The 13,881-nt window shown below is 42.6% G+C and overlaps 1 protein-coding gene across 1 annotated transcript in view; it reads left to right on the plus strand.

Moving 5' to 3' along the window:
* The window catches only part of LOC140492467 (uncharacterized), a 127,620-nt gene that overhangs the window by 57,901 nt on the left and 55,838 nt on the right, over positions 1-13,881 (plus strand). The window contains exons 6-7 of the mRNA XM_072591356.1: positions 7,972-10,164; positions 12,627-12,734. Of these exons, the coding sequence (XP_072447457.1) occupies positions 7,972-10,164; positions 12,627-12,734 (2,301 nt within the window). The remainder of the gene's footprint in view (positions 1-7,971; positions 10,165-12,626; positions 12,735-13,881) is intronic.

Below are 13,881 nucleotides of genomic sequence, written 5' to 3' on the forward strand. Positions count from 1 at the left end.
TACCATCGACAAAGAGGGCAGTCCTACGATTCCTCAAACTGAGTGATTTTTTGTTGGAAGTTTGCACTGTCAGAAGGCACTTGACAGCCTGAAAGCTGTGCTAGCCACACCTTAATATGCAAAGCCATTCAAGGTGGATAGTGCGTGAGTGATGTGGGTATTGGTGCTGTACTCTTGCAAGGAGACGATGAGAAAATAGAAAGACCAAATGGGTACATTTCCAGAAAATTGAATTCTCATCAATAGAACTATTCCATGATTGAGGAGACCTTGAGCTTGGTTTGGATGACTACATTGTAACATTGTTATTGCTAAGAATGTGTCTGAGACAATTGTACATTATGATCGTAACCCCTTCAGGTTTTTGGAGAAATTTAAGAACAAAAATTCCAGAGTACTTAAATGGAACATATTATTGGAGACATTCAATTTGAAAATTATACACATGGCAGGATGAGAGAACGTAATTTCCAAGGTGTTATCACGATTGGGATGATGGAAGATGGAGGTTTTCAGAAGCAGGAAAAAAACGGACTGAATTGACTGTAGTAGTGAATGTTTTCCTGCTTAGAGTCAATGTAATGTACATGTATTGTGTACGAATAGCCTAACACTAATGGTTAATAGAAATGAAACCATTTTTGTATATTGATGGTTCACTTATCTTAAGGGGAAAGTGTGATGTCTTTAAGAGGTGTGTTGGCCTGATTTCATTTTGGGAGAAAAACAGAGACACGTGGTGAGCAGCCATTGAGACGACAAACAACTTGAGAAACATTGGGTGCTTCTTTAAAGTTGAAAAAATAGAAGCAGCCTGAATGGGTGTGACCAAACTCCCACAGTACCATGATCTTTAGTTTAGCATTCAGGAGTTGTTCTGGGGTCTCAGCAGGGTTGGAAGGTAGTGAATCTCTCCCAGCTGCTGCACTCTCTCTAAGAATTGGCTTTTGATGTTCTTTCCACTTGGATTGTAAAATTACATGTGAGACAATTTGTTTTCCGAATTTGCTTTTTGTCTAGATTGTGTTAATGAGATGTTGCTATATTAGTAATAGTTACTGCATCTATAATTCTATTAAGTTTTCCAGTACAGTTATTTTTTCTTTCTTTGGTTGCATTTTAATTATAGTGGACAAATAAAGTGTGTTTTGCTTTAAATCTGGTAGGTTGACCAATTGGATTACATCAGGAATTGGTAACACCTTACCTTACATTTACCTTTAAAATAAGATAAGGTTAGGGACTAGACTATCTTCTGAATAGTTTGAGGGGGATTAGTTTAGTCCATAACAATGGCCTTCTCCTTTTATGTTCCTTTCGTAGACTCATCCTTATGAACTCCATAAAATCCCATATGTTTCCATTGCAACTTTCAGCATTCTGAATGAATGATTTATTTCCAAATCAGGAAGGTGAGTGGTTTTGAGGGGAACATGCAGGGGTTAGTTTTCAAATTTATCTGCTGCCCTTGTCTTTCTAGATGGTGATCGATGTGTTTGGAAGGTGCTGTCTAAGAAACATTGGTGATTTGTTTTTCAGCGCACCTTCTAAATGGTACACATTGCTGTTACTGAGCATTGTGGGTGGCAGGAGTGAATTTTTGTGGATACAGTCCAAATGAAGTGGGGTGCTTTGTCCTGGATAGTATCAAGCTTCTTGAGTGATGCTGGAGCTGTACCCATTCCAGTAAAAACAAGGACTGCAGATGCTGAAAACCAGAGTCTAGATTAGAGTAGTGCTGGAAAAGCACAGCAGGTCATGCAGCATCCGAGGAGCAGGAAAATCAATGTTTCTGGCAAAAGCTCTTCATCAGGAATAGAGGCAGGGTGCCTGCAGTGAAGGCACCTGGATCCCCTCCCCCATTCACCCATTGTACTCTTTGCTACCTTCCCCCACCCTCCTCTCTGACCTATGACCTCCATCTCCACCCCCATTCACCTATTGTACTCTATGCTACTTTCTCCCCACCCCCACCCCCTCTCATTTATCTCTCCACTGCTGGCACTCTACCTCTATCCCTGATGAAGGGCTTTTGCCCGAAATGTCGATTTTCCTGCTCCTCGGATGCTGCTTGACCTGCTGTGCTTTTCCAGCACCACACTAATCTGTACCCATTCAGGCAACTGGCGAGTATCCTTTCACAATCCTCACTTTGGGCCTGGTAGATGGTGGACAGGCTTTCGGGAATGAGATGAGGCATGTGTTGCAGGTGTCTTGCATTTGACCTGCTCTTGAAGCAGAGTTCTTATACAGCTAGGCAATGTTAGTTTCTGGTCACTGGCAACACTAGGATGTTGATAATTAGAGTTAATGGGTTTTTTTTGTCCTCTTTTGTAGCTCCAGCAGTTTGCCTCCTCATTTTTTATGTATAACTGGTGCTGCTCCTGTAATTTTCACTGAACCAGGGTTAATCCCCTGGCTGATAAGTCCTTGGGGCCTGATGGTCTACATCCCAGGGTACTGAAGGAGGTGGCTCTGGAAATCGTGGATGCGTTGGTGATTATTTTCCAGCATTTGATAGATTCAGGATCAGTTCCTGCGGATTGGAGGGTGGCTAATGTTGTACCACTTTTTAAGAAAGGAGTGAGAGAGAAAGCAGGAAATTATAGACCAGTTAGTCTGACATCAGTGGTGGGAAAGATGCTGGAGTCAATTATAAAGGATGGAATTACGACACATCTGGATAGTAGTAACAGGATAGGTCAGAGTCAGCATGGATTTATGAAGGGGAATTCATGCTTGACTAATCTTCTGGAATTTTTTGAGGATGTAACTCTGAAGATGGACAAGGGAGATCCAGTGGATGTAATGTACCTGGACTTTCAGAAAGCCTTTGATAAAGTCCCACATAGGAGGTTAGTGAGCAAAATTAGGGTGCATGGTTCTGGGGGCAAAGCACTGACTTGAATTGAAAGTTGGTTGGCTGACAGGAAACAAAGAGTAGTGATAAACGGCTCCCTTTCGGAATGGCAGGCAGTGACCAGTGGGGTACCGCAGGGATCAGTGTTGGGACCGCAGCTTTTTACAATATATATTAATGATATAGAAGATGGTATTAATAGTAACATTAGCAAATTTGCTGATTATACAAAACTGGGTGGCAGGGTGAAATGTGAGGAGGATATTAGGAGATTACAGGGTGACCTGGACAGGTTAGGTGAGTGGACAGATACATGGCAGATGCAGTTTAATGTGGATAAATGTATGGTTATCCACTTTGGTGGCAAGAACAGGAAGGCAGATGACTACCTAAATGGAGTCAAGTTAGGTAAAGGGGCAGTACAGAGAGATCTGGGTGTTCTTGTACACCAGTCAATGAAGGTAAGCATGCAGGTACAGCAGGTAGTGAAGAAAGCTAATAGCATGCTGGCCTTCATAACAAGAGGGATTGAGTATAGAAGCAAAGAGGCTCTTCTGCAGCTATACAGGGCCCTGGTGAGATCGCATCTGGAATATTGTGTGCAGTTCTGGTCTCCAAATTTGAGGAAAGTCATTCTGGCTATTGAGGGAGTGCAGCGTAGGTTCACGAGGTCAATTCCTGGAATGGCAGGACTATCTTATGTTGAAAGATTGGAGCGACTGGGCTTGTATACCCTTGAGTTTAGAAGACTGAGAGGGGATCTGATTGAGACATATAAGATTATTAAAGGATTGGACACTCTGGAGGCAGGAAACATGTTTCCGCTGATGGGTGAGTCCCGAACCAGAGGACACAGCTTAAAAATAAAGGGTAGGCCATTTAGGACAGAGATGAGGAGAAACTTCTTCACCCAGAGAGTGGTGGCTGTGTGGAATGCTCTGCCCCAGAAGGCAGTGGAGGCCCAGTCTCTGGAATCTTAAGAAAGAGTTGAGTAGAGCTCTCAAGGATAGTGGAATCAAGGCAGGAACAGGATACTGATTGAGAATGATCAGCCATGATCATAATGAATGGTGTGCAGGCTCGAAGGGCAGAATGGCCTACTCCTGCACCTATTGTCTATTAATGGTAGAGTGGGTTTATGCCAGACTATGAGGTTATAGATTGCATTGCAGCATGATTCTGTTGCTGCTGGTCATCCACACAACCGTGTGGATGCCCAGACTTTAATTGCTAGATCTGTTGGAAATCCTTTAAAATCATTTAACATAATGATAATATTACACAGCATGATAAAGGGTGTCCTTAATGTGAAGATGGGAGTCGTCTCCACAAGGACTGTATGTGGTCACTTCTACCAAAACTGTGATAGACAGGTGCCACTGCAGGACATAAATTGGTGAGAGTGAGGTCATGTGTGTCTTTCTCTCTTGTTGGTTCCTTCACTGTCAGTTGCAGACCTAGTCTAGCAGCTATGTTCTTTAGGATTTAACCAGCTCCATTAGTAGTGGTGCTGCCGAGCCACTGTTGATGATGAACCTTGAAGTCCTCTGTCCACAGTACATTCTGTGCCTTGCCACCCTTGATGCTTCCTCCAAGTTGTGTTCAACATGGAAGAGGACTGATTCATCAGTTGAGTATGAAGTTTCCTTGCCTATCTATGAGCTGACACCATGAGTCTTTATAGGGTGTAGTGTCAATGTGAGGACTCCCAGGGCAGATCCCTCCTGACTATATAGCTCAGTGCTGCCACTCCACCTGGGTCTGTCCTGCTTATGGGATGTGACATACTGAGGGATGGTGATGGTGCTTTCTAAGGTATGATTCCATGAATATGACTATGTCAGGCCATTGCTTGATTGTGTTGTGAGACAGCTTCTATAATTTTGGCCCCCAGCTGTTGCTAAGTCGGACATTGCAGCATTGAAATGGCTGAGTTTGTTGTTATCTTTTCTGATGCCTACTTCAGAATATCTTGGGTAAGGGTGTGGCTATTTCTGGAACACAAGTTTTCAGAATTATTGTTGGAATGCTGTTAGGGCCCACAGCATCAGCAGCATCCAGTGCCTCTCAATGTTACTTCACATCATATGGAGTGAAATAAATTGATTGAAAATTGGCATCAGCAAGGCAGGGACCCTCAAGAGGAGGCCAAGATGGATTAGCCGCCCAGTACATTGGCCTGAAGATGGATGGAGCTAGTGGAATTAATAATAAAGAAATGGTGATTGTTGTGAATAAATATTTTGCTGCTGTCTTCAATACAGAGGATACCATAAAAATTCCTTTGTATGTACAAATCAGGAGGCTGAAGGCAAAACTGTAATTGTGAAAGAACCAGTACTGACCAAACTAATGGATTTGCAGGTTGCTGTGTCAGGGTTACAACTTCATCCCCAGGTCATAAAGGAATTGATTAATGAGCTTGCAGAGGAATCGGCGTGAATTTTCCAAATTTTGTTTATTCTAGCAAAGTTCCGTCAGACTGGAAAGAGCAAATTTAATCTGTTTATTCAAGAAAGGAGACAGGCAGAAAACAGGAAACTATAGACCAGTTAGCTTGATGTCTTCATGAGGAAGCTGTTAGAACTTATCATTACGGAGGTCATAAGTGCACATTTGGCGAACCTCAAGATAACTGGAAAGACTTCACATGATTTTGTGAAAGGGAAATCAGATTTAACCATATTTATTGGAGCTTACCCTGGGGAACTCCTGCAGAGATGTTCTGGGCCTGACATGACTCGTCTCCAACAACCACAACTATCTTTCTTTGTGCCAGGTATGACACTAACCAGTGGAGTTTGCGCCCAATACCCATTGATTCCAGTTTTGTTCAGGCTTCTTGATGCCACACTCAGTCTATTATGGACTAGGTCTGACCCCTCAAAACATTTTCAAGCAGGTAGTCCACACCATAACTTTGCTATTTGTTTCAGGTAAGTCTACAGTGGAGTGAATTAGCTGGTCTGACTGCCAAATTTTAAACAAACAGAACTGATTTACAAAATTATGGAATGAAACACAACAAACCAAAAATAGAATACTTGAATAACTTTTCCTATCCAAACACCCGCCATACTATCCCAACTTAATGATGCTGTTCCAAAATAATTGCAACAGTCCCAAAAAACAGAACCCTTAGCAAAAAGAGTAAAGATGACATAAAAAGCTTATAGGTGACAAAGTCAGAAGGGCAGGATGAGGGAGAGAACTTCAGTTTCAACTGTGACCCTGACTTAACTAACCCCCAAACTGAAATGACCTGCGCAGCTAGAGAGCTGGCCACACCCCATGATTATACCAGTTTTTTTAAAACATGGAAGCCTTAGGCCGGAGGCATTATCTGTTAGGGGTAAACAATAAACCTTTCAAATGCAACCTAGTTGGAGCCTGGCAATTACCCCTCTCTGAAAAAGACTCAAAGGCACAGTAACTTTGAGAAAAGGACCAGCTTTGTGACAAGTTGAATGCAGCCTCGATTTCAAGGACTGTCACTCTCACTTCAGGTCTGGAATTCAGTCCTTTTGCCCATGTTGAAGCAAGGTTATAATGAAGTCAGGAGCTGAGTGGCCCAAATCAGGCATTAGTGAGTAGGTTATTGATGAGCAGTTGCCGCTTGATTGCATTATTGATGACACTTTCTATCACTTTACTGAACGTTGAAAGTAGGCTAATGGGGCAGTTAATTGGCTGGGTTGGATTTGTCCTGCTTTTTATGTATAGGACATACCTGGGCAATTTTCCACATTGACGGGTTAATGACAATATTTTAACTGTAATGGAAGAGCTTGGGGAGCAGCAGGTCTGGAGCACAAGTACTATTGCCAGAATGATGTCAGGGCCCAGAGTCTTTGCAGTATCCAGTGCCTCCAACCATTTCTTGATAGCATATGGAGTGAATTTGAATTGGCTGAAGACTGGTATCTGCAATGCTAGGATCGCTAGAGGAGGCCAAGATGGATCATTCATCGGCTCTTCTGGCTGAAGATTGCTGTAAATGGAGAACAACTGCAGAATTCCAAGGAGCATAGGGATCCAAGTGTTCTAATTTATAAGTCACAAGAGGTTTGGATGCAAGTAGAGCAAGTGATTAAGAATGTTAAGAATGGTAGAATCCCTATAAAAAGGAAGCAGACCATTAAGCCCATCAAGTCCACACTGACCCTCCAAAGAGTATCCCACCCAGATCGATCCCCACTATCCTATCCCTGTAACCTTCCATTTTCCCACAGCCAATCCACCTAGCCTGCTCATCCCTGAACACTGTGGGATAATTTCCCATGGCCAATCTACCTGCACATCTTTGGACAGTGGGAGGAAACCAGAGTACCCAGAGGAAACCCACGCAGACACACGGAGAGAATATGGAAACTCCACACAGACAGTTGCCTGAGGCTAAAAACGAACCCAGAGCCGTGCTAACCATGAGCCACTGTGTCACTAGGGGCCTGCTATTATAAGAGGGAATGAGCATAAAAGCGAGCAGGTACTGCTTTAGTTACATAGGGTGTCAATGAGACCACATCCGAAATGCTGTGTGCACTTTCAGTATTCTTATTTGATGAAGGATGTAAATGTATTGGAGGTAGTCCAGATGAGATATACCAGACTGAGACCTGAAGTGAACAGGGTGTCTTATGGAAAAATTGGACAGGTTGGACTTGTTTTCACTGCAATTTAGAAGTATTAGGGGTGATTTGAGTGAAGTTTTTAAGATCCTGAATGGTTTTGACATGTGGATGAGTAAAGGATGTTTCCTTTTGTGGTTGAATCTGGAACTAAGGGACACAGTTAAAATTAGGGGCTTGGCATTTTAGGGCAGTGATGGAAGGAAGTATCCTCTCTCAGAGTGATATGAGACTTCAGAACTTTACCTTTGAAGACAAAGCAGGTGGGATCATTGGATGTTTTTAAGGCAGAAGGAATTTGCTTTTTGTTGGGAAGGGAATCAAAGGCTATTGGGCGGTATGCTTGTTCGTCAGCAGTAATCAATTATGCCATCCAAGCCTTTTAAACAGAGGAACATATTTACAAGGCAAAAATTTGTGGAAATTCTGGAATCCAGAGTAAATAAAATATAATTTTAACATCAATAATCTCTCCTTTCTCAGAAACCGTGGAAATCAGGGCAGGTACAGCAGGAAACATCAATACTACAACGAATACAAATTATACAAAAATGTCCAGCACCTTCTCCAGTGTCATCTGCAGCACCAGCTCGTCCAGTGCCACCGATGATAACAGCACATCCAGCAACATGTCCAGTACCATGGATGAAAACAGCACACCCTGTACCACCAATGATAGCAGTACACCCAGCAGCACACCCAGTATCATTGATGATAGCAGTACATTCAGCAGCACACCCAGTATCATTGATGACAGCAGTACACCCAGCAGCACACCCAGTATCATTGATGATAGCAGTACACTCAGCAGCACACCTAGTGTCATTGATGATAGCAGTACACCCAGCAGAACACCCAGTACCACTGATGATAGCAGTACACCCAGCAGCACACCCAGTATCATTGATGATAGCAGTACATTCGGCAGCACACCTAGTGTCATTGATGATAGCAGTACACCCAGCAGAACACCCAGTACCACTGATGATAGCAGTACACCCAGCAGCACACCCAGTATCATTGATGATAGCAGTACATTCGGCAGCACACCCAGTATCATTGATGATAGCAGTACACCCAGCAGTACACCCAGTATCACTGATGATAGCAGTACACCCAGCAGCACACCCAGTATCATTGATGATAGCAGTACACCCAGCAGCACACCCAGTATCATTGATGATAGCAGTACACCCAGCAGCACACCCAGTATCATTGATGATAGCAGTACACCCAGCAGCACACCCAGTATCATTGATGATAGCAGTACATTCGGCAGCACACCCAGTATCATTGATGATAGCAGTACACCCAGCAGCACACCCAGTATCATTGATGATAGCAGTACACCCAGCAGCACACCCAGTATCATTGATGATAGCAGTACACCCAGCAGCACACCCAGTATCATTGATGATAGCAGTACACCCAGCAGCACACCCAGTATCATTGATGATAGCAGTACATTCGGCAGCACACCCAGTATCATTGATGATAGCAGTACACCCAGCAGTACACCCAGTATCACTGATGATAGCAGTACACCCAGCAGCACACCCAGTATCATTGATGATAGCAGTACATTCAGCAGCACACCCAGTATCATTGATGATAGCAGTACATTCAGCAGCACACCCAGTACCACTGATGATAGCAGTACACCCAGCAGCACACCCAGTACCACCGATGATAGCAGTACATTCAGCAGCACACCCAGTACCACTGATGATAGCAGTATATTCAGCAGCACACCCAGTATCATTGATGATAGCAGTACATTCAGCAGCACACCCAGTATCATTGATGATAGCAGTACACCCAGCAGCACACCCAGTATCATTGATGATAGCAGTATATTCAGCAGCACACCCAGTATCATTGATGATAGCAGTACATTCAGCAACACACCCAGTATCATTGATGATAGCAGTACATTCAGCAGCACACCCAGTACCACTGATGATAGCAGTACATTCAGCAGCACACCCAGTACCACTGATGATAGCAGTACATTCAGCAGCACACCCAGTACCACTGATGATAGCAGTACACCCAGCAGCACACCCAGTATCATTGATGATAGCAGTACACCCAGCAGCACACCCAGTATCATTGATGATAGCAGTACACCCAGCAGCACACCCAGTACCACTGATGATAGCAGTACACCCAGCAGCACACCCAGTGCCACTGATGATAGCAGTACACCCAGCAGCACACCCAGTACCACTGATGATAGCAGTACACCCAGCAGCACACCCAGTATCATTGATGATAGCAGTACACCCAGCAGCACACCCAGTACCACTGATGATAGCAGTATACCCAGCAGCACACCCAGTATCATTGATGATAGCAGTACACCCAGCAGCACACCCAGTATCATCGATGATAGCAGTACACCCAGCAGCACACCCAGTATCATTGATGATAGCAGTACACTCAGCAGCACACCTAGTGTCATTGATGATAGCAGCACACCCAGCAACACGTTCAGGTCTACTGGGAGCACCAGCACACCCAGCAGCTCTTCCAGTTATACCAGCAGCACCAACACACCTAGCAGCACATCTGGTTCCACCCTTTCCACCACCAAACCGACTGTGAGGACATCTACCACCATTCAGTCTACAATTGCGACCTATACCACCCTCACATCGACAGCCACCACAGAAGGTATTGATTTAATACAGTTCTGAATTGTTTGAATACATCACTTCTAATATATCTGTTTTTGATGTTCCGCCTTCATGAGTGCTGGAATTTTCTAATAATGTTCTAATAAAATATAGAACTGCAGTGAGTTCTGTCAGACAGGCTACAAACTCATCCTGGGCAGTGAGCAGGGAACAGCACTGATTATATCTACCTTATAGTGCCACCTAATGGCACTTTTTCATTTGGTGCACCATTTTAACTTACAGGACAATCAACCAATAACAAATATACAGCAACTCAGTTAGGCTTGGGGGAAATGCAAATTTTATGTTGATGAACAAAGCTTCCATCTTTGGAATAAAAGGGGAAGGCAATAGAAGATTGGCTGCTAGGAGTCAGATCACAATTTGCTTTCTAAAACACTGTAGAAGTTCTTTTTATTTAAATTAGCAACTTCTGAAGTTTCTGTCTTTTTTCACTAAAGTAAATTTTGTTCCATCCAGAGGTACACATGCATGCAGCAAGGCCCTCATTGATCTCATTTTTCACATTTGCCTTCAATGACAGACGATTAAGCAATTTACCCTCTATATTTCATCATGTCCTCAATAAAGTAGTTTGTCCAAAATATTTCCTGTTTAACCTCCATTGTCCACTTTTTCTTTGTTGTTAAGTTTTCCTTTTTTGTAAGATTTTCTCAGTTCTGCTGAGATCGGCTTGGAGTAGACATGCTGCCCCGAACACATCTTTGAGTAGTAGTTATAGTGACTGGAACCAGGTGGAACATGTTGCCTACAAGGTTCTGGATTGGAGTTGTTAACCCGGGCCAGTCAGGAAAGCCATGGCTGACCAATCTAACAAAGACACTTAAACGGGGGATTTAGGAAATCCTCAGAAAAAAAATAACAAAGAGACTAGAATCTCCTCAGCTGAGGATTGACTTTGAGTTGGCTGGCCACAGCCAGTATACTGTGGACTAAAAATATACATATAGCCAAGAAATTGAGAAAAAATACAAAAAAAACCAAACGATTAGAATCTCCTCAGTTGAGATCTGACTCTGAGCCGGTTGGTCACAGTCAGTTTACTGTGCCTTAGTAATTAAAGGGTCACTTGGTGATGGGAACTGGCTTCTGCACAGTTATTTCACTAATCTACAGGACCTACAAGTACCAAGTGGTAAATAATTATTGCTAGTAAATCTATGGCATAAGACACACATTGACACGAATACTTTACAATAGAGGAAGATAAAAAATAATTTTAATTTAGGAGTGATTGATTACATTAACACTGGGTAAGAGTCATTGTTATCTCCGGACAGATTGTAAGTAACTCTATATTACTCGGCTGTACATTGTGGAACTAACTAACAACAAACTGGAACAACTGACCAGGTTCTCCCAGAGAGTGAGCAGGTGGACCTACTCCAAATTGAATCAAGCTTTCCAGGCCAACTGCTTTATGCAGCATCCTTCATAACCAAGCTCCTTTATCCATGCAATCTCCCATCAGCAGGTTTTGTTTTCATTATCAAGTGTCACAACATTATTAATTCTATCCAATTTCACCTGCATTACCCATTTTATCCTCCATCTCCACATTGTCTTCAATTATTAAATTACATTTCCAATATCCATCCTATCTTACCTCCTCTGTTGAAGTATGTTATAGATGTTTGTTTCTATTATCCTTTTAGTCCACCATTAAATAATTTTGTCCCTATTTCCTTGTTTGAACTCCAAAATACAGAGTAGCATTATTGTCAATTCTATCTGGTTTTGACCTAAATTATTGAGTTTGAACTTGATTATCCAACTGTCATAGAAACATTGGAACATGAATAGGCCATTCAGCCCGTTAAGCCTGCACTGTTATTTAATACGATCATGGATGATTGAACACTTTAATGTCTTCAATGTCCTTCAATAACCAGTTTGATTCAAATGTCCAACTTGCCCTCTATTGGGAAGCTCATCTCTCATTATTCATTTTGCTGTCTGTACTTGCTCTCCTTTATCCACTTTTTCCTCCATTTTACAGCTTGACTTAAAGGATGCATTTGAACTCTATTATCCATTGTGTTCTCCACTATCTACATGTCCTTCAATATGCAGTTTATGCCCATAATCCAGTTTTTCCTCATTCATGTATCTTGCCCATTCTTAACCAGTTTTGCTCAGTTTGACCTTTATTCTCCACTTTGTCTTCCATCATCTAATAACATGGAAAGGCAATAGAAGATCCCTCCAGTACCAAACAGCAGGTCAACAACCAAAGTCCGAATTCACAGATGTACAGTGAATGGTTATGGAAAAGAGAATGAGGGTGCCTATCAAACAAGGAAGGGCTCAATGCGATTATGTTCCAACAACAGAGAGACAGAAATCAGAAAATTTTAAAAGTCAAATGCTCTTGTATGATGATCCTTCTCAATAACCATGCAATATTTGAAAATACTATAATTATCTCTGATGAAGTAACACACTCATGCCAGAATGGAGGCACCTGGAACGGACAAAACTGTGACTGCAGGGAGAACTTCAGTGGACAGTCTTGTGAATTTGTAGCAGATACCATCAAAGTTGGTGAGTTAAATTTTAAAAGTTTACTCTTTGATGCTATTGCTTTGTGTTTGCTCCACTTCCCTCGATAATCTTACCTGACAACATCCATCTCAGCCTTCACAGTATCTACCACCGACTACAGGGATATATTTCAGATTTTGACTGCCCTGTGTTTGAAGATCTGCCTCATGATTTTGCCTCTGGACATTCTGGCTCATATTGGAAGATTAAGCCCCCCCTTTTATTCCAATTGCCCCAGTAGAGGAAATAGTTTCTCTAGAAACACTCCAAAACCCTTTTGACATTCAAACACCTCGGTCAGATTATTCTTTAATTGTCCAAAGAACACAAGCTAAGGTTGTGAAACAAAATCCCATCATTTCAGCTGCAAAATCCAATGTCACTCTGATGAATTTGCATTGCGTCTGCACCAAAATAAACATTATTCTGTTGTAGCACTGCCTATGATTAATCACAGTACACTCGGTCGGCTCGAACTCAAATTTCAAACAAATCGAGGTGGCCCCTGCTGTGTTTGTATTCCAGCAGCCTCTGCTCATAGCTTTCTTAGTCATGGATTCAGTGGTTTACCACGAGGAAAGAGGTCCTTCAGTCCATTGTTTCTGCCCTAGTTATCAAGTACTTATCTAAATCTGTCTCATTTAACATCACTTGACACATAGTCTTCTATGCTACTATGCTTTGGGTGATCATCTAAATACTTCTGAAATGTTGGCTAGTTCCCACTTCTAACACCCACTCAGGCAGTGAGTTCCAGATGCACACTGCCGTCTGGGTGAAAAGCTCTTCCATATATCCCCACTAAATCTCCTGCCCGTCACGTTAAATCCATATCCCTGATTGTTGATTCCCATCTACTCTATCTATATCCCCCAGTCTTGTGCACCTCAATTAGATTCACTTCCTCAGCTTTCTCTGCTCTAAGGAAAACAGCTCTGTAAGGCAAGCCTTTGTAGGCTCTCTTCCATAGCTGAAACACTCTAAGTGTAGCAACATTCTGGTGAACCTCCTTTGCACCATCTCCAGTACAGTCACATCTTTCCTGAAGTGTAGCAATTAGAGCTGGACACAGTAATCCAGCTGTAGCTGAACTAACATTACGTGCAGCTCCATCATGACCTCCTTGCTCTGTATTCAGTGCCTCAAC

This window comes from Chiloscyllium punctatum, chromosome 21 (assembly GCF_047496795.1).
Source record: "Chiloscyllium punctatum isolate Juve2018m chromosome 21, sChiPun1.3, whole genome shotgun sequence".
NCBI lineage: Eukaryota > Metazoa > Chordata > Chondrichthyes > Orectolobiformes > Hemiscylliidae > Chiloscyllium > Chiloscyllium punctatum.